General features: G+C 42.2%; 3 protein-coding genes and 1 long non-coding RNA gene across 4 annotated transcripts in view; 2 read left to right on the top strand and 2 right to left on the bottom strand.

Annotated features, from left to right (window-relative positions):
* Positions 1-6,451: 6,451 nt before the first annotated feature.
* Positions 6,452-11,568, top strand: LOC102192828 (fibronectin type III domain-containing protein 7-like). The gene is made up of 11 exons (XM_005721540.1): positions 6,452-6,695; positions 6,784-7,047; positions 8,038-8,295; positions 8,380-8,640; positions 8,784-8,993; positions 9,129-9,389; positions 9,850-10,110; positions 10,236-10,496; positions 10,949-11,218; positions 11,304-11,384; positions 11,480-11,568. The coding sequence occupies exons 1-11, from the start codon at positions 6,452-6,454 to the stop codon at positions 11,566-11,568; spliced, it is 2,460 nt and encodes an 819-aa protein (XP_005721597.1).
* A 1,608-nt stretch (positions 11,569-13,176) lies between these two features.
* On the top strand, positions 13,177-13,557 carry LOC102204717 (uncharacterized). The gene is made up of 3 exons (XR_311420.1): positions 13,177-13,239; positions 13,323-13,376; positions 13,527-13,557. It is a non-coding gene; the product is annotated as an uncharacterized LOC102204717 (long non-coding RNA).
* A 771-nt stretch (positions 13,558-14,328) lies between these two features.
* On the bottom strand, positions 14,329-21,014 carry prpf38b (pre-mRNA processing factor 38B). Its single transcript, XM_005721199.1, has 6 exons — positions 20,592-21,014; positions 20,069-20,137; positions 19,689-19,840; positions 18,321-18,381; positions 16,818-17,053; positions 14,329-15,611 (listed from the first exon to the last, which is right to left on the bottom strand). The coding sequence occupies exons 1-6, from the start codon at positions 20,799-20,801 to the stop codon at positions 14,954-14,956; spliced, it is 1,386 nt and encodes a 461-aa protein (XP_005721256.1). The 5' UTR covers positions 20,802-21,014; the 3' UTR covers positions 14,329-14,953.
* A 473-nt stretch (positions 21,015-21,487) lies between these two features.
* eeig2a (EEIG family member 2a) overlaps positions 21,488-25,362 on the bottom strand; it is an 8,066-nt gene continuing 4,191 nt past the window's right edge. The window contains exons 6-11 of the mRNA XM_005721196.2: positions 24,495-24,598; positions 24,126-24,221; positions 23,823-24,030; positions 23,485-23,621; positions 22,922-22,985; positions 21,488-22,654 (exon numbers count right to left, since the gene is read on the bottom strand). Coding sequence (XP_005721253.1) covers positions 22,612-22,654; positions 22,922-22,985; positions 23,485-23,621; positions 23,823-24,030; positions 24,126-24,221; positions 24,495-24,598 — 652 coding nt within the window. The 3' untranslated portion in view covers positions 21,488-22,611. The remainder of the gene's footprint in view (positions 22,655-22,921; positions 22,986-23,484; positions 23,622-23,822; positions 24,031-24,125; positions 24,222-24,494; positions 24,599-25,362) is intronic.

Below are 25,362 nucleotides of genomic sequence, written 5' to 3'. Positions count from 1 at the left end.
CTCCTTTTTAACAGGAAGAAACTTCCAGCAGAACCAGGCTCAGGAAGAGGCAGCCATCTACTGCAACTGGTTGGGGAGTGAGGAAAGAAAAAAGGGGAAAGAACAAGAGCGTACGGAGACAGGACAGATATAGCACTGTCCAGCCTGCTAAATCAGCTTAGCACAATTAATAAAAATAAGGGGAAATAGCCAGACAGCCAACCCTCTCTAACTTCCCCCCAATCTGTTATTAGTTTCTATTTTCTAGTGAATGTGGCTTATATTCCATCTGTTTCTACATCTTTCAAATCGTTATAAACATTAAGGGGAAATATGACGTCATCCATTTCCTCATGTGTATTTCCTCTAAATGTCAACCTCATAACATGTCAGTTTAAACTTCGTGTGTTTGTAACCTGATTGGTCGTTGAATGTTTTTCTCTTTTCTCTCCAAAGTCGCGTGCGCCCCACAGAATGTGAGCGCCGCCCTGCTGTGTTTGAATCATTCAGCCCTGGTGACGTGGGTGGGAAGCCCCAGTGCTACAGGATACAATGTGACAGCAACAGCACAGGATGGACACGCACACCACTGCCACACCAATTCTACCAGCTGTCAAGTCCATGGCATCCACTGTGGTGAAACCTATAGCATTACCGTTACACCTTACTCTCAGACATGCACAGGAAATCCAAGTGCAGCCTACAGCTTTCCAGCAGGTACTTGAAGTCATATAATGTCCATGAGGAGAGCTCTCCCTACTTTTCAGAAAGACAACAGGAAACCATTTTTCTTATGTTCTCTGCAGGCCGTTGCGCTCCTGGTAACATCGCCGTGTCTCCAGCTTGTGAGGGCAACAGCACAGTCTCCTGGTTTCCTGTAATGGGAGCTGATATGTACATAGCAACAGCAATAGCAGATGATGGACACACTCATACCTGCAGCTCAAACTATTTAGACTCATGCAATTTCACTGACCTCCACTGTGGGGAAACCTACGCTGTCACTGTTGTCAGTGTAGACAGGGGCTGCTGGAGTGAACCAAGCTCAGCAGTGCAGCTCAGGACAGGTGAGAGAAAGCTGGAAGGAGCATCTCTGTGTTTTGGGGTCTGTAGGCTGATTTACTAAAAAGTAACAACAACAATACTGAAACATTAATCCTTTTTGATTTGCTCACCTCCTGTATCTTCCTAGCTTTGTGTCCACCCACTAACTTGACGGGTCATGTCAGCTGTGATGCCAACACACTGACCCTCACTTGGGATCCGGTGACTGGAGCTATCTATGTCTTACAGTATGAGCAGATAGGCAGCGCTCTCCCTCATTCAGCCAACGTCACCTCTAACTCTTCCCATACTCTGGCTAATCTGCTGTGTGGGCAAAGGTACGCTTTCCGCATTGCAGCCCAGGATGGAAACTGCCGCAGCAGTTACAGTCCACCCATAGAAATAAGTACAGGTAATGAGTGTTTCCATAGCAACGGCAGCAAAAGTTGTTGTGGGGCATGCATAACCCATCAGCTCTCCTTTTCTTTCAGCCCCCTGTCAGCCCACAAACTTAACGGTCCAAGTGGACTGTGGGACAAACAATGGGAATTTTTCCTGGGATGAAAGCAGCAGTGCAGGTTTCTACACTGTGCAGGTGACAGGGGAGCACGGCCACGTAGCATCCTGCTCCTCTAATGACACCTCCTGCGCTGTGAAACTTCACTGTGGCCGCTCGTACTCTGCGACACTGGTGGCCTCCACAGAAAGCTGCAACAGCAGCAAACACACTGATATTTATTTTGACTCGGGTAAGACAAAACATTTATACTACAAGAGCAAGTCTTAGACCTGCTTAGATCTGGAAAAAGCATGTGATCTGGTGCAAAGGGAGGAACTGTGGTCCTCTGTGAGGAAGACAGGAGTGGCATTGGAGTATGTGAGAGTGGCGCAGGAAATGAATGACAGTAAGACACCGGTGGGGTGAGATTACATCAGGGATCAGCTCTGAGCCTGTTATTTGCAATGATGAAAGTGGAAGTGGTGAAAGTCAGGCAGGGTCTGCATAGACAATGATATTTGAAGCCTAACTGTGATCTGTAGTGAGAGTATGGATCAGGGGGCGGTGCCTGGAGAGAAGAGGTTTCAATGAGATTTTCATTAGAAGTGGGATGTTGGAGGACAGGATTGGAAATATAATAGAAGAGGAGCAGCTCAGCTTCAGTTTTTGAGACATAAAGTTGGAGAGGCAATGTTGAGATGGTTGGACATGTGCAGAGGAGCGGTGGTGGATATATTTGACCGAGGATGTTAGGTATGGAGCTGTCAGGCATAAGTATAATTAAGTATAAGTATTTATTTACTCATTTATGCGCTGCTCGGATCAGCTGGTTGTGTTTGTGGCATTTAAAACACTTATTGCCAACATGGATACTATGGAGCGCCCCCTTGTGGACAAAATATCCACTGTAAACGCAACGTGTTTGAAGAATGTTTCTCTGATCTCTTCTTTTACTTTAATTTTCATGTATTGATCATTATAAATTCTGAAAATATCAGTTGATAAGCATCCCAGTTGGACTTTAAACCTGACAGTGTAATTCTTCTTCTTCTTCTTTTTTTTTTTTACAGAAGTTTATGAGAACAAATTAAGTTGGTGATACAAAAAATTCTGTTTTTAAAACCTTGAAAGGACTTGGGACCATTTTTGGTCCCGAGAACCACGAAAATATGGATTTTTGAGGTCCTTTCAAGGATTAACATTAAATTTTATTTATTTCCCAGCCTATCAAATCACCTTGGCAGCTTGTCTGTTGTATGTAGAGTATAGTATCATTATGTTTTTGACGCTCCCCTGTAGCTCCCTGCCTACCAAAAGATGTTGTGGCAGAGTTGGACTGTAACACCAACATGATGACTGTGAGCTGGTCTCAGACTCCGGGCTCAGATAACTACACCGCCTGGGCCATCAGCAGCACAGATGATCACAGAGCTTCCTGTAACTCGACATCCGACTCCTGCTCCATCCGTGACCTGCAGTGTGGAAAAGTCTACCAGGTGGTTGTCACCTCCTCTTCTGTTCACTGCAACGTCATTGCTGGCTCTGACTACAAGGTTCAGTCAGGTGAGTGCAGGTCTTTTAAATCCAAGACGTTTAGCAAAACATAATTTGTTATATGTTGAGTAAACCTGCTTCTTCTCCCCCCCAAACCACTTTTAGCTCCATGTAAACCTGAGAACACGACTATTGACCAAAACTGCAGCTCGAGCGTCATTACAGTAAAGTGGAACCAAGGTGACATAAAACAGAATTACACTGTTAAGGCTACGTCTGCCTCAGGTGTGAACGCCGCCTGTGGCTCCACCCAGAGCAGCTGTTCCTTCCTGGACCTGAGCTGTGGTCAACTCTACACTTTCACAGTGATGGGACACACAAATGTTTGTATAAGCGAGTGGAGCACTCCTATAGAGAAGCTCACAGGTACACACGCTATGTACATCTTTCAAAAATCAGTTACATTTAGGGAAATATACTTGGTCTCTTCTTAATTACACTACAATAAGAAGATATTTGTGTTTATTTTATTAATTTGAAGCTAAATGCTAACAGCACATTCATTTAGCTTGTTACTAACATCATAGACTGGCACATAGTGCAGGTGTTACTGCAAGAGACAGTCTATAAACCCATGATGTTACATTAAAGCCCTGCAGATTGTATATGGATTAAATAGCATATAAACCTGTGGTTTAATCTCAAACTATCACTTAAATTTTACCATTCATTTCCTCATTTTCTATATCTGCCTCCAAGTTGTGCTTCTCTCTATTTCTAGGCCCATGCCCTCCTACCAATGTGTCAGCTGAGCTAAATTGTACTACCTTTAAAGCTCTGGTCACTTGGAGTAATACTGCAGCAAACACGGGATACATGGTCCAGGCCACGTCTGCTAACGGACACAGCTCCAACTGCAGTGACTTGGGCACATCGTGTCATCTTAACAGCCTGGTTTGTGGACAGGAATACTCTGTTGTTGTGGAAGCAGTGGACCCCGGATGTACTGGTCCTTCCAGTGTCCCCACCACCATCACAACAGGTGAGTGTACAGTAGCTTTTAACACAGAGGGAGTTTTTTACTTTCAAAAATTCTAACTTTTATAATGTTTCCTCCCTCCAGAGCCCTGTGTTCCTATGAATGTCAACTTTCACTATAACGTGAGTGCTGCCCAGGTGCAGTGGAGTGCAGGGAGCGGTGCAAGCTCATACTCTGTCCGAGCTGTGACACAGCAAGGCCTGAGTTTAACCTGTAACACCATAAACACTGACTGTGTTCTGACTGGTTTACAATGCAGTCAGACCTACAGCATCACTGTGACGGCTAAAAACCAGGCCTGTGACAGTCAGATCTCTGACGCCTCCCTCCTCATGACAGGTTAGTAGTCAAATCAGGAAGGAACATGTGTACACGTATGTACATGTGTGCATTTTAATAACTAAATGTGTTTGTTTTCCCTTAATTCAGAACCCTGCCCACCCACAAACATTCAAGCCAATGTGTCTTGTGGGCAACCCACTGCAACGGTGTCCTGGCAGCAGAGTGGCCTTGCTGCAGGTTATGTTGCCTACTTCGACAGCCAGCGTGGACACGACACTTTCTGTGTTGGCACAGACACGGATACAAGTTGTGTCGTCTCAGGGCTGATGTGTGGCACGGTGTACAACGTCTGGGTCAAAGCCCTGGGACATCAGTACAACAGCTCTGACAGCATAGTGGTCCCTCTAACATCAGGTAATGAAAACCCCACACAACGTGGCATCAAACTACTCATTACTGATCAATTCAATATTAGCTATTCTTTCTGTGTTGTCACAAGTAGTGAAGCATCTTACTAAGTGGTCTCTTAATAGTGAAGTTCCTCATTACCTATGGATTATTTTAATTTCAAGATTATTAATATAGCCTCAAATCACAACAGCAGCCTTAAGTTACATGCTTTATACTGTGATGTAAAGACCCCACAATAATACAGAGCAAATAACAACAAGCAAATAAAACCCTATAAGTTAGCACTTTGGTGACAGTGGGAAGGAAAAATCCCTTTTAGTAGGAAGAAACCTCCAGCAGAACCAGGCTCATCATCGGGGGCCATCTGCCACAACTTTGGGGGTGTGGGGAGGAAGACAGAACAAAGACATGCCGGGAAGAGAGCCAAAAATCAATAACAGCTATATAAACAGATAGATTCTTTATGTCTTTAGTGAATAATTATCTTGTATAAATTATTAGGGAAGCTATTAAGAAACTGCTGATGAAAATCTCATTAACTACCAGCTCGTTCATGACTCATCACTTGTTCTTTAGTAACTAAGTTTTTGTGTCCCTTGTTGTAAAGAGTTACCATACTTGATATTATTCTTGATCCCACAGGACCTTGTGAGCCAAGCAATATTGAAGTGATTTACGACTGTGGGGGCAGCTCTGCCAACATATGGTGGCAGCCCAGCGATGGAGCTGTGCTCTACATTACTGTGCTCACAGCTTCTTCAGGGCACACAGCCAGCTGCACCACCAACCAAACCAGCTGTCAGCCGAGGCCTCTGCGATGCGGAGAGGAATACAACGTCACTGTGAAGGCTGTAGGAGAGACTTGTAACAGCAGTTCTCAGATGACAGGATACCTCACCACAGGTGCTCGTTTCAGCCAAACCTTTTGTCTCATTTATATCACAGTTCAGACCGTTTAACTTGTTCTCCCTCCAGAGCCCTGCGTTCCTACAAATGTGTCCATCCACTACAACTTGAGTACTGCCCGGGTGATGTGGAACACAGCGAGAGGTGCTGCGTCGTACTCTGTTCAGGCTGTGAGTGACCGTAACTTGACAGTCGCCTGTAACACCAGCAACACACACTGCTCCCTGACTGCTCTGCAGTGCAGCCACACCTACAGCATCACTGTGATGACACAAAGCCTGGCATGCAACAACACTGTGAGCTCTGCACCCTACCGCCTCGTGACAGGTTTGTCAATCCATCAGAAGTGATGCACAGGTTGTGTTTCCAGAGTGAGCGTTTAAATGCGACCCTTTTCTCTTCATTCAGAGCCGTGTCCACCTACTAATGTTCAAGCCAGCATGTCATGCAGACAGCTTACTTCAACTGCATCCTGGCAGCAGAGTGACCTCGCTTTGGGTTATGTTGCCTACTTTGACAACCAAAATGGCCACTACACCTCCTGTATGAGCACAAACACCTCCTGTGTGGTCTCAGGGCTGATGTGTGGTACAGTGTACAGTGTCTGGGTCAAGGCGTTAGGACAGCAGTACAACAGCTCTGACAGCTCAGTGGTCTCGCTTACATCAGGTAAAGAAACACTCAGCATATATATCTGATGTTTTTTTTTTCATTTGGGAACCTTGATTTATTTATATTTTTATATATATATATTTATATATATTTATATTTCCTCAGCCCCATGCCTGCCCAGAGACATGACAGTGGAAGTCAACTGCACCTCTGACAATGCTGTCCTGGTGTCCTGGAACGGCACTTATGGCACAACTAACATTTCCCTGATGGCTGTCGTTGGTGGAAGTCTTCAAACTCTGTGCACAACTCAGCAGGAAAGCTGTAACATGACAAGTTTAAGCTGTGGGGAAACCTACAGTCTCAGCATCAACGCCAGCAACGACCAGTGCAGCCTCAGCACACAGACACTGTCTAACTTTACCACACGTGAGTGAGCTTTTACAGGTAATGTGCATGCATGGCTGCTGCTGATTTCATTTGCTCACAATAAAACAAACATAAACATCTTCCTCAGGTCCTTGTCCTCCTCAGAGAGTAGCTGTCAATCTGCAGTGCAGCTCCCGTACTGCTGTCCTATCCTGGGAAGAGAGGTCTAATGTTGAACTGTACACAGCGAGCGCCATCAAGGCGTCAGGAGGGGAAGAGAAAACGTGTGACTCAGTGACCTCCAGCTGTCAGTTCTCGGGTCTGGACTGTGGAGAGATGTATAACTTTACTGTTACAGGCCACAACAGAGGCTGCTGTAGCCAACCCAGCAGTGCTGTGTTCATCCACACAGGTACTCCTGAGACCAAACTGTAAAGTACAGAAAATCCCTTGTTTCAGCTACACAACAGTGGAGATTCTCACTGAAACTGTTCCCATTGTAAATATATGATATATTTTATTTTACATTTGAATATATATTTTAAATATAAAACAAGTAATGATCTTATAAAACCGCATGCATAGCAGGCTCAATAATGTAGCAATAAGTAGGAAAGAAGAAATGGGATTTCCTCCAAACATGTCAATCTTAAGGCATCAACAGCAGTAAAACAGTCATAGAACATTTTTACATAATAAGACTCTAAAGGGTCGATTTTGATACTTAAAGTTCATTTTAGAGTTGAAGATATTTATTTCTCTAATCACGTAAAAATAAGTTGGGGAATAAAAACTGTATTTTTATATCTTACAACCCTCTTTACAAAAAGTTTAGAGGCTTACATGTAAAAACAGGATGCAGGGATACACAGTCCCTTTAAATCAGACGCTGAAGTTTAAAGTAAGAAATATTTACAGATTAATCGGACATCTTTACTGGCAGAGTTATTACTTTTGCATTCGTTTTTTGTCTAATTCGTTTTTATTTTAATTTCATTTTGACCTTCAGATGAGTTTCAGTTATTTTCCAGAGTGGGTTTGCTTGTTTGCGTATTTATATCTGTGTTGATCTTTTTAAACATTTAGATGGAGGACATAAGTGAGAGGCAAGATTTGGCACATGTATTACAATAAAAACACAGAATGTTTTAAAGGCAGTTGACTCACAGTCTTGGGAGTCAACCAAAGTGCCAGTAAACATGTCCACCAAAGCCTCATTGGGCAAGTTGCCATAACAGCTTTTACTAAATTAACAAAGCCTAAAGCTAAGAATTTCCTCTATATTTTTAATGTTTTTTCTTTCTAAAGTCTAGCTTTTATTTTGTTTTAATTAACTAAACCTAGTTTTCATCAACTATGATGTAAAAGATGAAGATCTGAACTCTTTTCTCTCTTTTTACAGAGCCATGTCCACCTACAAATGTTTCTGCTGAGGTGCTCTGTGAGTCCGATGAGGTGAAGATCTCCTGGCAAGAGGCGAGTGGTGCTGAGAGTTTCTTAGTTACAGTGAGCGGCAGCGATGGATTTGTGAAGACTTACAGCACAAACCAAACGCTTCTAAGAGCCTCTTTGCTATGTGGACAGGACTTTAATGTCACTGTTCGAGGACAGGGCAGCATGTGTAATGGCATCCCCAGCAGTCCCACCTTCTTCAAAACTGGTGGGACTTTTTCTACATCATATGCAAATTATTTTAACGTTTATGTTTTGACTGTTTTGTTTTGTTTTCCTTTTTGGGACACAGCTCCATGTATACCAAGGGGTTTGGCAACTGACGCAGAGTGTGGGTTTGACGTGGGCTCCGTCAGCTGGCAGCCAACTGATGGAGCTGAAACATACATTGCTGTAGCCACTGGCCTCGACGGCCACACTCACCGCTGCATAAGCAATACCGCCTCCTGCACCTGGAGCGATCTGCACTGTGGGGAGGAGTACAGTGTTGTAGTGAGAGCAAAGAGCAACAACTGCACCAGTCTGCCGAGCAACAGCTCAATCATCCACATGGGTATGATATTGACGAATGAAAACAAAGTGAAATGAAGTCAGAATACATCATCTGATGTCTGTAATTGTTCAGCAGTTTCTACAGTTTTTCTTAGAAATTTGCACAAGTAAAAGAAACATTATCAGATCATTGTTTCTTTCCAGACCCCTGTGCTCCCCAGAATTTGTCTGCCACTGTGAACTGTGATATGAAAGTGGTGTCTCTGAGCTGGGATGCCAGCAGTGGGGCAAAGATGTACACGGTTTCCGCTGAGGCGGGAAACAAGTCAGTCAGTCTCAACACTAACATGACCACAGCCAGCTTCACTGGATTTACCTGCGGACAAAAATACAGCATCAAAATCACACCTCACAGTTGGCACTGTCCTGGAAACTCGAGCGCTTCAGTCTCTGTGCAGACCTGTGCGTACTGTTCAGATACACAGTTTTGACCAACCACACATAATGGAGAAGTGAGCTCTAATCTGAGTTTATATGTTTTTATACCAGGGCCATGCAAACCCATTGGAGTCTCCGCCAGCCAGGACTGTCTTACTAGTATTGCTGTGGTAACCTGGCAGCCTAGTAATGGGTCAGATGTCTACACAGCCACCATGCAGACTGACACTGGCGTGTCAAAAATGTGCATGTCAGCCACTAATCAGTGCAGCTTCCTTAACCTGATGTGTGGACAGAACTTCTCTGTCTCCGTCACAGCTTCCAACCAGCAGTGTGACGTCACCTCCGGTCCAGCCACAAGTCTGCAATCAGGTGAGGATTGCATGGCTACTAGAGCAGGAAACGCAGGCTTTCAATGCTATATTTAAACTTCATTTCTTAATTCTGTTTTCATATTTGAAAGGATTTTTTTTTCTCTGTTAGAATTTAAAGGTGAGGAAAGTGACATGTTTTTGTGGTCACTGGGCAAACAAACCTTTCTGAGACTCCCACTTTTCCTCTGCTGGTCTCCAAGCATCTAGTCAGTGCTGGGAGGCTGTCCAATCATAGGAAGCCTGAACAATGAAAAAGTGTGACAATGTCTAGTTATGGTGTGAGGGGATGGACACAAGCTTTATTATTTCTACAGTCTGTGCTTTTAAATATGTAAAGTCAGCATAGTTAAGGTGTTGTGTAGCAGTAGTAATCATTTTGCTGTATACTGAGGTTTTTGCTCATGATGCTCTCCACACTGAGTGACTGATCCTGTTTGTTGTGTCTGCTTTATCTTCAGTACCTTGTGTTCCCACTGACGTCTCAGTGGTGATGGATTGTGCTAACAACACTGCTGTTGTGTCCTGGGCTTCCAGTCAGGGTGCTGTAAAGTACTCAGTCATGGCCCACAGTGGCCATGTTAATAATGACAGCTGTCAGACCGCTGGCCTTAGCTGTAGCCTCAACAACCTCACCTGTGGCAGCCTCTACACCGTTCACGTTGTAGCTATGGGTGACAGCTGCTCTAGCGTCCCCAGCTGGCCTCTGAAATTCAACTCAAGTAAGAGAAACAACACCAGTGACCAGAGCCCAAAGCACTTTTAAAATATGAATTTTGTGCAGGCGATCAAATGTTTGCAATTTAAAGCTTTCAGCTGTGTATTCAAACTGTTGTCATGTTTTCAGTCCCCTGCCCGCCTCAGAACGTGAGCACCCAGGTCGACTGTTCGTCAAACGATCTGACAGTTTCTTGGGACGCCATCGGAGATGCTGACCACTTCTTGGTTTCACTAGCTGCTGAGAATGGCGAAAGCGAGTTATGCAACACCACAAACACTGTATGTTTCAGCAGCAATGCCACATGTGGAAAATCCTTCACAGTCCAGGTGACCTCTGTCAGAGAACACTGCCGCAGCGTGCACAGTCAGACCCAGAGCATCCAGTCAGGTTAGACAACTTCAGTTCAGTTCAATATTTCTAAAGCGCCAAATGACAATAGTCACCTCGAGGCACTTTATATATATAGTGGCCCCCCAGCAGCTTAGGTCTAATAACTAAGGGAGGATTCAGGGCCACCTGATCCAGCCCTAACTATATGCTTTACCAGAAAGGAAAGTTTTAAGCCTAATATTAAACAGACAGGGTGTCTGTCTCCTAAATCCAGGCTCTGCCTCTCATTTTACTTCTAAATACTCTAGGAACCTGCAGTCTGAGAGCGAAGTGCTCTGTGGAACTATAAGGTCTTCAAAATAAGATGGAGCCTAATTATTCAAGATCTTGTATAAGAGGAGAAGGATTTTAAATTCAAGCTTCAAAGAAAAGAAAAAAACACTTGACAAACTACGCTGGCTTGCATGGATCCTTCCAACCAATCACCAAATCAACTTTATGTGTTTTAGCTCCCTGCCAGCCCCAGGGGATCATGGGCAGCGTTGACTGTGTGACCAACTCTGCCTGGATATCATGGCTTGATGCTCCCGGGGCAGACAGCTACACTGTGTCCGGTGTAGCTGTAGGTAGAAATGACTACAGGGCCAACTGCACCACCTTTACCAACGTGACGTGTGAGATGAAAGACCTGGCCTGTGGTGTGCTTTACAACTTCAGCGTATTGGCCAAAAACAGCGAGTGTGAGAGTCAGCCCAGTGCCCCCATCAGTTTGGAAACAGGTACTTCAGTAAGAGCTGTGTTTTCTCATTTCAGTTAATTACTCGTGCCACAGTATGAACTTATCAACATCTGCTTCATTCTCAGCCCCCTGCTCCCTCTCTGCTATCACTGCTGTCCCCCAGTGTCACAACTCCTCCATCCTTGTTATGTGGGATCTCATGGAGGGTAGTGAGAGAAACACTGTGTACACTGCTGCAGCAGAAGCCAGTGATTACACGTTGTTGACCTGCAATAACACCGGCACCAGCTGCTCCCTCCAGGAAGCACAGTGTGGCCTTCAGTACACCATCAGCGTAGCTGCTTCATCGGACGCCTGCAGCAGTATGAGAAGTCCTCCCTCCAAAGTTAGCATGGGTACGTCTTCATGTTTATTTTCTGTCAAAAAGTGCATCAAGTTTGGAAGTTCTAAGTTAACAGATGTGCAGCTTACCTCAGCTTAAAGACTGGAAGTAGACAAGTATTTTTTAAATAAATTAGCAAGAAAACCCCCCCCAACAAAGTGGTTTAGTAATACAGCCAAAATCACAGCTTAAATACAGCAGATACAGATAATTAAAAGCTACTAAATCTAAGTAACTAAAAACCCATCACCTGGCCTTTGTGTATTTGTGTTGACTCGTCTTTTTCCACAGAGCCCTGTCCACCCACAGACGTGAGTGTGAACGCTGCCTGTGAGCATCACATGGCGGTGGTGTCCTGGACTCCGTCTCCAGGTGCTGAAACCTACCACGTTGTCGCTGAGGCTGCAGATGGACACACGCACACCTGCAACACAAGCTCCACAAACTGCAGCTTATCAGAGCTCCACTGTGATGAGCAGTACACTGTGTTTGTGACAGCTGGCCATGAGAACTGCTCCAGCAAAGCCAGTCAGAATGTAACACTGAACACAGGTATTTGTTTTTGGACTTGTATGATATTAGTACCAAAAATGACTGAAGAATATAACTAATATTAGCACTCTAAGACTTACACCATCTTAATTGCTCCTTTTACCCAGGTCCTTGCCAGCCAAGTGGACTCTCAGTTACGTACCAGTGTAGCAATCAGTCCGCGACGCTGACGTGGACTCCCAGTGGACCAGCTAAAGACTACTACGGCTGTGCTCAGGCTGGAAATGAAGACATGCTTTACTGTCACAGCACAAACCCCAGCTGTGTTATCAATGGCCTCGACTGCGGAACTGTTTACGATTTCTCTGTCCAGGCCTCAGACGGGACATGCAACAGCTCCTTCAGTGATCCTGTGCAGATTGAAGCAGGTAAAAAAGGAGCTTCATACTTGTCAAACCCTGAGTAACTTTTCACATTACTGTTACTGACTCCTCCTCTCTTAGTTCCCTGTCCACCAGCTATTGCTGAGGTGCAGCTTTTCCCAATGCAGGACGAGATCGAGGTGATGCGTTTCAGCTGGAAACAGATTACCTGTGGCGACACCGGTTACATGCTCACTTTGAAAGGAAGTCTGCTGGGAGACAGCCAGGCCCTGTTCGAGCTTTCTTCCTATTGGACAAATGTGACATACTTTGAGTTTCCTCTCGTCTGCAGTTCGAATTACAGCGCCACAATGAAGAGCAGGAATGCTGCAGGCATGAGCGACACATCCATGCCTGTTTATGGAACAACAGGTAGATTACACCCCAGATTTGAGCTGTTGTTCACTGCAGTTACACAGGTGCTTCATGTGTCCTCACAAAATCTGGTGTAACTAGTAATCATATGAGCTATTTGTATTTTTTTTCTTTCTTTTTAAATAAAAAAATGAATGAACTTCTCTCTCTCAGCTCCTTGTCCACCATCGGGTGTGGTGTACACTGGAAACAGCTCCTTTGCCACAGTTTCGTGGAACGCCTCAGTGTTTGCCGTCAACTACACGGTGTATGACAACAGCATAACGCCAAAGGTCCAGCTGTGCAGCACTGCACAGCTGTCCTGCTCTCTGTCCAACATCGCTTCCAGCGATCTCGCGATCACCGCCAGCAATGCCGCTGGAGAAAGTGAAGCAATAAATGTCACAAAAAGTACGGTTCAGTAGCTTTGTGGTGACAATTAAGACAAGTTTAAAAATGAATAATTAAGATCTAAACTGATCTTCTGTCTTTAGTGGTGACGCACGCACGCAGGAGAAGAGATCTCCAAGAACAGATGTCACTGAATGGTGAGTTTACATTCATTGGATTTTATTCTATTTAGTTTTGATTTTAGAGCTTTATAAGAATTAACTTCCACGTCTACCAGCTTCATCACACTCTGAAGTTCTAAGTCCTCCGGGACTCTGTTCAGAACTTTTTTTCCCTCTCTCCATCAGGAAGCATCTCAGCTCCCGTGTTGGATGTCACGCACATAACATCAACAGTCATTTCCATCACATGGTCTAAGGTGGAGGGTGCTTCTTATTACAGCCTGCTGGTTATAAAGCAAAGCAGGTCCCACGAGCACCAGCAGCTGACGGTGTACGGGGAGAGCATCATGCTCACTGATATGAGACCAAACGCCACCTACTGCATCTCTGTGCTGGCCATTTACGCAGACGCTAGTGGGCCAGAGTCTGAGCCCGTATGTGTGCGGACAGAGAGCGGGCTTCCACAGTAAACAGAAAAGCCACTTCTGAGGCCTCCACACCTCTCCTTTTAAAAATGGTTCCACTTTTAGATGCCAAATCCTTAACACACAATACACAAGCACATTAGATTGTGGGAATTAATGTGGGTTGCTCTGCTCGTGTACCATGAGATGCATTCAGCATTAGCCTCACCACTGATAATAAAGTAGTTGTCTTTAGAATAAAAGGCTCTGTCCTCCAGTTCATGCTTATATTAAAAACTCTTTATAAAGATGGGTTTATGTCTACTGCTGGTTGAAGTTGCATGTTCCTCCTGCTTTTTTAATTCTCATTTTGTAAATTATCATCATTGCTAAATGTGTATTTAACATGCAAATAATTTTCAGACTACATTCTAATAAAATAATGAAAATATTTTCTTTCAGCTTCTTTATGTGTACGTGTGAGTTGTACAAACGACCCGTTGCTTTTTTCTTCTTCTTTTTTTTAAAAGTGTTTTATTAGAAAACAAAATGCAACAGAGCAATAACCGAAACACAACACAAGCAGGGCTCAAGTGTGTTTTGTAAAAATTACCCTTTGCGGACCGCATTTGAGAGGATTAAAACGCTCTCAGGACGTCTACACGTGATCACGGACAGAACTGTTCTGCTTTAGCTGAGCCACATGGCCTTCATGTTAAGTGTTGAACTTCAACCATTTGTGTACAGAGGCATATCAGACAAATTTTAAGAGTAACCACATGTGGTCTTTTGCACAGGCTGAAAGTAATTACAGTCATTTTTCATGAATCGTGTAATCTACATGGCGATAGTATAGCACTGAAGGCATCCGGCCCAGCAGGAAGTCCAACTCTGCTCGTGTGCATCGTGTAGACAGCCTTGGAAATTATGTACAAACCCCCATCTTTCTGGGACAACAAAACAAATCAAAACAAAAAATAGAAAATTAAAATGCCTTTTTTTTCCACTTTCCAGAATTCAAGTGAAGACTAACGATGGTCTAATGGGGAGTGAAATAGCGGAAAAACATAAAGCAACATCAGCCATAGACAACAAATCCAAATGTCCGATGTGCAACTGTTCCTTCTTTTTAGCACAAGTGACAGAGCAGACAGCCGAATATAGAAAAAGAGGAGGAAAAACACAAGTAACATTGCTGCAAGGCAGCATTTACTCGATGCTCGGACTGCTTCTATGTCTACTATGGTCATTGCTGGACTCTCGCTGATGGTGGCTCCTCTCTTTGCTGCGACTGCGTTTGTGAGAGCGCTGTTCTCCATCTCTCTCCCTGTCCCTCTCCCTGCTGTGGCTGCGCTCCCGTTTCCTGCTCTTCTCCTCTGCCCCACTTTTGTGTCTCCTCTCTCTGCTTCGACTCCGGCTGGACCTTTTGGCCTTCCTCTCGTCCCTGTGCCTTTCCCTATCGTCCTTGTGCCTGCGGTCGTCAGTCTCTCCCCTGCTCTTCTTATCCCTGGATCTCTCCCTCTCAGTGCCTCTGTCTTTATGGTGATCCCTGTCCTTCCTCCTGCTCCTGTCATCCCCGCCGTCCCTTTCCTTCTCCTTGCGCTCGCTCCTACGGTCCCGGCTACCGCTGCGGCTTCTCTTGCGCTCTCGGTTTCTGTCCGCGCTACGGGAGCGTCGCCTTTCCCTGTCCCCTCTGTCCCCCCTCTCCCTGTCTCGGTCCCTGCCTTCCCTCTCCTTCCTCTGCCGGTCACGCTCTCTCTCCAGCTCTCGATCAAAGCTGGGCCCGTGGCGCTCTCTCTCGCGATGGTGGCTCCTGCTCCTGGACCGTTTGGGCGACCTACGGGGGCTCGGTGTCCGCCTGGGTGTCCTGGAAACAGCGACAGAATCATCTTAGAACAATTTACTTCAAAAACAAAACCACACGAGCACAATTCCAAACTCTTACGTTTTAACATTTAACTGACACACAACTTTTTTTTTTTTTTAAAAAGACTGTGGTATTTTTAGTCATGGCAGAGTTCAGATATTTGAAACTGATATACAGATGAGGATGTTTTATATGCAGAACACGTAGCCTTATTTATAGTGCAGTGTCTGTTTCCATGGGCATGTTAGCATTAGCAAAGGCTGATGTCACCGACAGTAGTGGTAAGCAAAGTTATCTGAGATGGTGAGATCATTATGGGGTGTCAGAGGAGACCTCCCCATTTCCCAGTACACATATTTTGCTTGGACCCCAGCAAAATACCCTCCACATACCGTATACATATTCTTAAGATTTAAATAATATGACCTATTCTAACTTTATTGTGCATATCGGATTTTTTTTTTGGCAACATGGATTCTTTAAAACACACAACACACACTGTTCTGGCAAGTCAGACACACACAAGGAGAGACTAAATCTAAATGCTCCACTAAATATCAAAGGAGCTCCTTCAGTCCTGTGGCAGTTCAGTTATGCAATCCTTCTTTCTTCTAAATCCGCAATTTATTTATATCTGATGTGTCCATTCAGACTACAAATATACCATGAACATCTTTAATACCTATCCCTTGGTTTTTTCATAACCCAATAATGTCCCTTTATTGTTGATTATGCACATGCATGACTGGTCTATACAAAGTTAAAGGTAAGAGACTGTTCTACCTGTTTAACAGAGGTTTGCACGTTTTCTGTTACTTTTAGCCATTTAATTAACAAACGTGTGTCTCGTGTATTTTGAGCTTATATAACATTTCATGATCAAAGTCCTTGTGGAAAGCAAAAACCTCCTTTGTGAACATTACAATTTTTATATGTAGTTAATTTTGACAATTTATACCGTTAAAATGCTTTTATTAGTAATTGGCATTAAAGAGAGAAATAATAAGAAAGACCTTTTCTTTTTCTTTAGTTATAAAAAAAAAAAAAACAACCTAAGAGGCAGAAAAATAAGTTAACATGAAAACAAGTCAACAGCTCACACACTGCAGGACTCAAATCTGTCCCGTTTATTGCTCCATGAAAGCTATAACCTGCCGAGAAGTCTACAGCTCAGTAGAAACACTCAGTTTGAATCACTGCCGTTACCTGGAGCGCCGGCGTTCTCCTTGCCTTCCCGACTCTGCAAACCCGTCCTCGTCCTCTTGCGTCTCCTTCTGAGGTACCTTCCGTGGCCTTGCCTTTATTTGCTGGTCAATAACTTTTTGCACAGGCACTGGGATACGGGGGAACAGTGTGGAAAACCACTCCAGTTTGGTCAGGAAGGAGCGCAGCATCTCTCCAATGGTCATCACACAACCACCTCCTGCTTTTACGTCGAGCTCCTAAAACCAAATGGTGGGGGGAAATAAAGCAAGAAAAAGAAAAAAAACTCAGTTAGCACACAAATTTAGTACATTGACAAATATATATATTTTTTCCAATCTTGCCTCACATCGAAAAGCAATTTGTGATGACCAAGCACTGAACCTTCACCTCTGTTCATCTAGCTTAATCTCTCATCAAAGACCAAAAACCAATCAAATGTGCCTGGCCTTACTTATTAATAGTGGAAACACAGCTCTGAATATCTTAAAAGTCTGGTCTCACCTAACCTGTCTGTTATTTCCTTGTGTCTGTATTTACAGAGTGAGCTTTAATTATGCAGCAAAAGTCACTCCATTTATACGACGCAATGCCCATCCTTCATATCCTTGACAGCATCTTCAAAAAAGTGCTAATGTTTAACTATAAACTATAACTTTAACTTAAATATGAAGGAAAGAAAGAGTGAAACATTGGGGCACACTGTCATTGTGCTAAAGGGAAAAAAGAGAAAGAAGCTTTAGCTTCCTTCTTCAATCTCCCAAAAGCATAATGAACGCTCAAAGAGAATAAAAATTGCCCACAGTGTAAGCACAGATTGGAGCAGGTAGGTAAGTGCACACCATTTGAATAGTTATCAATTTTATATGGTAGAGAACAGCCACTTTGCACTCACGCAAACCAACAGTGCTGAGATACAATATCCAATTCACCTGCTGCACAATGGGCATCTAAAGAAAAAAACAGGGGAATTAACCAGTTGGGTAGAATTTCAGAATTATTCAATTCAAATATAATGCAAAAGAACATCAGAGGAGGCCTGGTTGCACAGCCTGGGATAAAATTAGATTTCACCTAAATATGAAAATAATTAACGTAAGCAAATATTTTACATGCATTAAATAACACAGTGTTTATTTCTTGCCAGTGTTCCAATTGCGGTTTATCCCAAATGTAGTTTTGTGCAACAAGTCCTTACAAAAGCTTGTCAGAAAACAGAGGGCATGCCTTAAAATTACAGTGACTAAAAGATTTACTCGGCATCACGTGTGGTACTTACCCCGATAAAAATCAGCAGCAGAGCAGTGAGCAAAAGTAACCTAGCTACTCAGGTTTAGAGGACAAAAACTGGGGACAATTAAGCCAAATGAAGGCAAAGGTGAAAAATCAGCTATGAGCATCACAAGGGGGTGGGTGGGGGAGTACAGCTTTTTATGAGTGACGTTCAACTGTGCATTTCAAGGAGAAGGAGAAAGAAACATGAAATTATTACCCGAGGTGACATACCTCCTCATCATCCAGGAAGCCGTCATACCATTCAAACAAATCTGTTGGGGGCTGAGTGTATCTGAGACAGGAAAGGGAGCACAAGCACAGAAGTTTATCGTTTTGAGCTAATCTTTTACAGGAGCAACATGCTTTACACATTTGAGGTAATTATTTAAACAAAACATTGCCTAGTCATATTGCTTCACTAAGTTATTTTAAAATTTAATTAAGATTTTAATTACTAATGCTCATGATGGTTTAAAACAAAAACAAAACAAAAACTTTACATCACTCCATCTCAAACCATCACGGCCATTCTGCTCGACCATCTCCGATTTGCATATAAAGTAACCTTTGTTAGCTTTATTCGTGTAAACAAGCACATCTTTATTTTTATTAATAGTCTATAATCCCACTTCCAACATGTTTTGTGTACTTGTGAACATGTAAACCTCAAAAACTGTTACAGTTAAAAGCATTATATTTTTACAAATAAATTGTAACTACATGGAAACATATCTGAATAATGTCCAGTTTACCTATGAGAAAAATTCAAAAAGGATTGTCCATATTTCAGCAAACACTAATAAATAAATTCACACTGCAAAACACAATTTTTGAGTATTATATACTTGTAGTTCACAATAATGCAAAAGAAACTTGCAGAATACTTTATAACATCAAATTCTTAAAATGTACTTTCCTTTTTAGGACTCTTGTTATTACAAGTTGTACCAAAAAATTACTGGAATATTGTTATTCTAATTATAACTTAAATGTGTATAATATAATTTTCATTTAATTATATATTTCCATATTTTGGATTATACTATTTTTAGGCAAACTGGAGATGGTCAAAGAAAACTTTTCTAAACAATATGATGATTTAAATTGCAATGATGTATCTACGGATCATTAGGGCCATGTTAAGGAAAAAAGTTTTGAGATTAAAGCTGAAATACTATTTTTGAGATTAAAGTCTAATGTTGATGAGTTAGTGAAATGGTTTTAGTTACAAGGAAAAATATTATCTTTTGGCACATAAACAGTGTGTTGATAAGTTTAAGAATGCTGAGGAGAAGGTGCAGGCAACAACACACACAAACTTGGAAAAGTTGGTCAGATTTGTGCAAAGATGCAAGGATATCCATGGTTATGTTATATCACAAGACACAATAAGACAGCTGATCAAGTTGTCTCACTAACTCATCCAAACAAAAGGCATGGGAGCTGGGGCAGTTGTTTGGCTTGAAACCACAACTGTAATGTCTACATTTCGACTTTAATCTCAAAATGAGCTCGATTTTTTATGTTGTCCTAAATCTCAGTCATACTCATCTGTCCTCTGAAATAAGAAACAAAATTGTAGTGAGTTATAACACATACCTTATATACATGAAACCAAGGGCTCGGATGTACGGAGAGTCTGTGTGTGTAATCAGGCCCATGAGCTGTTTGCGAGTCAGCTTGAGAGTAAACAGTTTGTATAGAAGACAGAAAGCAGTAGAAACAATCCCACCCGTGCCTACTCCGCGTACCTAGTGAAAGAAGACAAGTTTAAATGAAAACTTTAATTTGCAACATTGCCACAAAACTATTAAACTCACCAGTGGAAGTGCAGTGAATTATAGCTTATGTAATGGTGCACAACTGATTTCACCAGTTTACAGATCAGATTAAGTGACTTTATCAAGCTGCCATCCTTCATCCTGGCACAGAAAAAAGGGAAAGGTGGGGAGTACAAAAAGCACGTACTTCTCACTTACCCCTCCGCACATTCCAGTCTGGCCTGCAGTCTTTCTGCTTCCTTTTTCCCAGGGCTCAATGTGAGTCACCTGCAGGCACACAGACAAACACAAACCGCTTGAAAAAAACAAAACCCACACACACCAATCAACTCTATGACTTCAAGGGATTATCAAAACAACGACAGAGATTTACTTTCCTAATATTTATTTAACATATGCCCAATCAACGGGTCTCAAACTCAAGTGGAGTAGTTCTAACGTTAACGACGGAAGGCAATTAAGGTCACTTTAATTGATATAATAATGTTAATAATCTCTTTAACTAACAGTAATTCAAAGTTATACGCATACTGTGCTGTACAACACGACAACACCAGCTTCCCTCGCCTGCATTGGGAATTATTATATAAACCCTGCCCTCCCCGCTGCGCTTATTACTTTACGACAGTTGTACACTGCTACAACCCCGCTAGCTAAACTGGACGTGGTTACCTAACCTAGCATGCGGGTTAGCATCAGCAGATGTTATTGTTATCGTTACCTTGAAATAGATTTCGTCCACAACTTCATGGTAGGTCTTTAGCTCATAAAGCTGTACTTTGAAATACGGCGAAGACAGCACGTTGGTAAGAATCATTGGGTTAAGGTTCATAGTCTTTTCGTTGCCCCACAGGGGCAGTACGTTTCCATGTTTTCCAGATGTAGGCTTGCTAACGGCCTGCGTTGGTAGCTGGTTTCCGACGGTAGCCATGTTAGCTGAATCCACCACCGCTATGCTTTCTTTAATTTTTGCGTATATCCGGCTACAGATCCATCAACATTAGGTAGTGAACTGTCGACCGTTAATAAATTTGCCTGTTTAATCCTCGGTGAAATGTAGTTAAATTGATGATAATAACTTCCCGCCGTCGGTGTAGCTAAGTACTGCGAGGTGGAACCGGAAGTGTGACGATTGTGGTGCACTGCTGCTGTCCTGCGACGTTGATACGTCAGCGCGTTTAACTTTTAAAATAAAAGCATGCAAGGTCGCAGGAATGGTTTAAGTTATATTTGACTGGTCAAACAAATGCGGTTTTAAAAGATGTGGTTTTACAATTATATCCAGGTATAACTAATTCAAAACACGTAAGCTTTCTGTTGGTATTCGTGTGAATGTCGTTAGCGAATTCTTATTTTGAAAAGGCTTTCCCCAAACCGGAAGTAGCATCGTCAATTTTTTTTTATATTTTTCTTTTTTTAAATATCTATGGTTTTGGCGTGCACATTTCAAGAATTTAGACACAAAATCCAGTTATTCCAAACATCGAGGTTTCTCTTTCAGTGTTTACTTTCCTTTTTAATTATTTTGTTGAAATGTGGCTGTCTTTCACACTCTTCTGCACTAGGATTTAGAAATGAAACACAAATACTAGATAGAAACTTTCCAGAATTAAAATTTTTATTTTAAAAAAAAAAAGTTGACAATAAATGCAGGAAAATGTCAACAAACTGACTGAGTGTATATACAGTTAATCTCTATAAACTGATATGTGCATGTGATGATAACCAGCGGGTTGTCAGAATGACATACTGATACAGATGCTGTAAAAAGATGTATATTTGGCAGCAAAATATACATTAAGCATTGTACATCTTTAATTTGGTAAAACAAATTTGTGACAAAAAAAATATTACTAGTATTATTATTGTTATTATTATGATTCTGATTAACTTAACATCCACACAGAATTAACTGTATTAATGTCAATATTTTCAATGCTGTAACCCTTCATCACAACCAGATGAAGAAAGGTGTTTATTTGTATTGAGCATGAATTATTAAAATAAAATCTTACTATAACCACAATAAATAACCAACCAACCAACCAACCAACTATAACCATTGTCAGTTTTATAATACTTAGATTTTACATAGGTAGAGGTGTGCAATTGTCTGGAATCTACATTTAGATAAAATCCTTTTCACAGATGTCAAAAGTTTACCTTTCTTGCAGAAAACACCTGTTAAAAAAATGAGAGAGAGGAAAAAAACCCTCTTTAACCCACAGTTATATGCCATATTTCTTCCACAACCCTCTTTTGTTTTTGCAGCTTAAATACCAAAACCAAAACAAACTCACTGACAGACATTTTGGCTTGTCACTTCAAGTGAATTAAAAAAAAAAAAAAATCACAGCTGTACCAAAGACATCTAACGGACATGTGGAATTATTTTAAGCATTTTTTTAAATGAAAACCCCAGCATGAAAATGCCACTAAGTGGGGTAAGCAGAAGACTTACAGTATGTCTTACTTTTTCCAAAGAGGACAAGAAGATCAGTGCACCAATTATCTCAGTCCCCAAAACGTTTCAACAACGTGGCCTTCAGCTCCACTTCCTGAACACTAGGGGGCTGTCCTGGCTAAGCTGCACATCAGCTGGAGAGTGATTGCATAAGAGAAATTAGATCTCCCTTGGAATGAGATGGTGCAAGTTCTGATGGTAAAGCCACTGTTCAATCCTTTGGCCTCTGCATCAGAATAATACAGCACCCTTTGTGGGGACACGTGCTTTCCAAAGCCTAGCGCTTGATGACCACCTGCTCAAAGGCTCCAATTGCGACCCTGAAAGAGAATGCCGCAGTTTGTTACAGGACAGGAAAACACACACAATATAAGGATCGCCATCTGATCTGGCAGATCAGATTTTTATCATGAAAATATGCCCCTTAAGTATAGAACATGAAGACCAGTTACACAGAGTATAAAGCAGATACATAGAGTCCTTATCAGAACCCTTATTTAGCCTTCTTCTAATTGCCCATATTTATAGTAAATGTTTGGTGTCTGGTGTCTTGCACCCCCAACCCATGGTTACATAATCAAACCCACCTCATGTGCTGGCTTCCCAAAGCTGTACTTCCTCCAGGACCAACAAACAAGCTGAGCCCCTCCTCTGCAGCAACACAAACACAAATACACATTAGAAATAAGAAAAACGAAAATCAGCTCCTACAGTCGGGGCTTAAAAAAATGCCCCACTTATTTTAAGGTTAAATCAACCAATAAATGAGTTTTAGGCAAGCAAGATCTTTTCAGGAACAGAGGTAGGTAGTTTATACTTGAGGATGCATTTCCACACAAAAATGTGTGCAACATTTGTCTCAATAAACAGGGAGACTCATCCTTTCTTAATCTCAACACAACAAACAACTCTTCTCTCTCTAAGACTTTGTAACAGGGTAGCTATCCAGATGTGAGTTTAAACCACACCTCATGGAATTACTGTGATAAGTTATGCAATTCTTCATGAAAGATGAATCATCTTTGGCAAGATTGGTTTAAGGACTTGGATTAACCCCTAGAGACATTACACTGTTGCGACACCTCAAAGTAACTTGATCCCATCTGCAACATGGTGGGAAACGTTCCACACCAAGATCAGGAGTACACACCCTCTGCACTGGAGTCCAAGAATCCGTGGCTGAAATCCTGGCTCTGGAGGATTTTCTCAATTATATCATCTGCATCCACTCTGGTCGCATCGACTCTTTTCAGCTGATTCTCCACAGAGTCCTGCTTGACTGGGTGTCTAACAAGGGAAGAGAAACATGGGTCAGTATTGCAAATACAGGGTTCAAACACCAAGAAAAAAAATGTCATTTATAAATTAGGAAATACTATACATTGTCATCAGGTTAAATAGAGCATGGAAATAATGTAATAGTGGTCAAAAGACCACCATCTTATCAATAGCATACTATTCCAAGGTCAGAGTAACTGTCTGTATCACCTTTGAGCCTTTAAATGTATTGCAGGGCTGTCAAACGTATGATGATAAGTTGCTGGGACTGGGGGAGTAGTCTTATTCTCCTTCTCTCCTCTCTCCACCTGCTGATCACTGTGTTCAAGGATGCTGCCGATGCCCGTAGAGGCAGAACCTCCTGACCCGCTCCGCCGATGGCTCAGATCTGTTAAACTGGAGTTGTTTGAGCTGTAACCTACAGCATGTGAGGGGGAAAAACCCATATAGTAAATAAATATGAGAACATTTCCAATGATTAAAGTGAATAAATGTGTGTCACAGTATTTCTACCTGAAATTTTTGACAGCTGACTTGCATAGCTGGGTGTTCGAGAGTGACCAAACGTTACCAGCTCCTCTGGCACTGATACAGACTTTCCTGGAGTCCCTGTTAAAAAAAAAGTGATGTATTCAGTAAATTATAATAAATTGCAGTAAATTAAATAGAAATCAGACATTTTTTATAGCTTTGCTATCATAATTGACAAAACATAACAAAACATGATAAAACGTAAATGCAGCTACTGCTATCCAGTGTCATGATTAAGGAATATTGATTTCATAGTCGACCCCATTACAGTCTCCCAAAAAATATCTGTGTTTCTGTAAGAAACTGACCAGTAATATTAAAGGGTATTTGCCATAAGCTACATATACGTACCAGAGACTGAGTGTGATATGTGCATGTCTCCTCCTTTCCTCCCCTCAAGTAGACCCTCTGCATTTGCCTGTGGGATCCCCAGAGTCATGGCTGTAGATGGGGGACTAAAGGGAACACAGGTTTTGGTTAACTTCATTAAAACTTATGTAAACAAAGCTTCCCTACATCAGACCTTTTGGCTTATTGTGGCATGGAAACCACAGCTGGTTACTGAATTGATAATTCACGACTAGGTGAGCTTGCCGGGTTGCTCACTGATTCAACTGTGACACCTTTTGCTACAGCTGGAACAGCTGTCGCAGGTGTTGTGAGTAAGACTTCATCTATGTTTGTGCTATCATAGACACCTACTATAGCTGGAAATAACACATAAGTGGTTTCTGAATACTTTTGGGTAAGCGTTTCTATGCAAGTGTGTCTGTGGTGGGCAGATATTCTGCCACAACTGTATAAAGTGCATGTTTTACGTATGTAGATGACATTAAAATGAAGGGCAAATTCAAAAACACATGCAGCCAGAAAGCATGTTGGCTTCACAGCTGGTGTGTCCCTACTGAAATCAGCTGGTGCTTTTACTGCCAAGTCAAAATATCAACCATCCATGTAAACACACTTTCTGTGTAGCTTTGACGATAATATTCAAACACATTTACTCATAAACAACTGGCTGTTTGATCACACTGGTTAGTATTAGTTATAAGCAAGTTATGAGCAACCTCTAGTTTGACAAACAACAAAAGGCACAGTAACGTGAGTTCTACAAAGTGTGAAAAAAGAGCATCCTTTCTCCTCCGCTTTGTAAATCACACACACACACACACACACACACACACACACACACACACACACACACACACACACACACACA

Source organism: Pundamilia nyererei, unplaced genomic scaffold, assembly GCF_000239375.1.
Source record: "Pundamilia nyererei isolate P.nyererei 1_Seehausen unplaced genomic scaffold, PunNye1.0 scaffold00004, whole genome shotgun sequence".
Taxonomy (NCBI): Eukaryota; Metazoa; Chordata; class Actinopteri; order Cichliformes; family Cichlidae; genus Pundamilia; species Pundamilia nyererei.
This window is presented reverse-complemented; position numbering and strand designations above follow the sequence as displayed.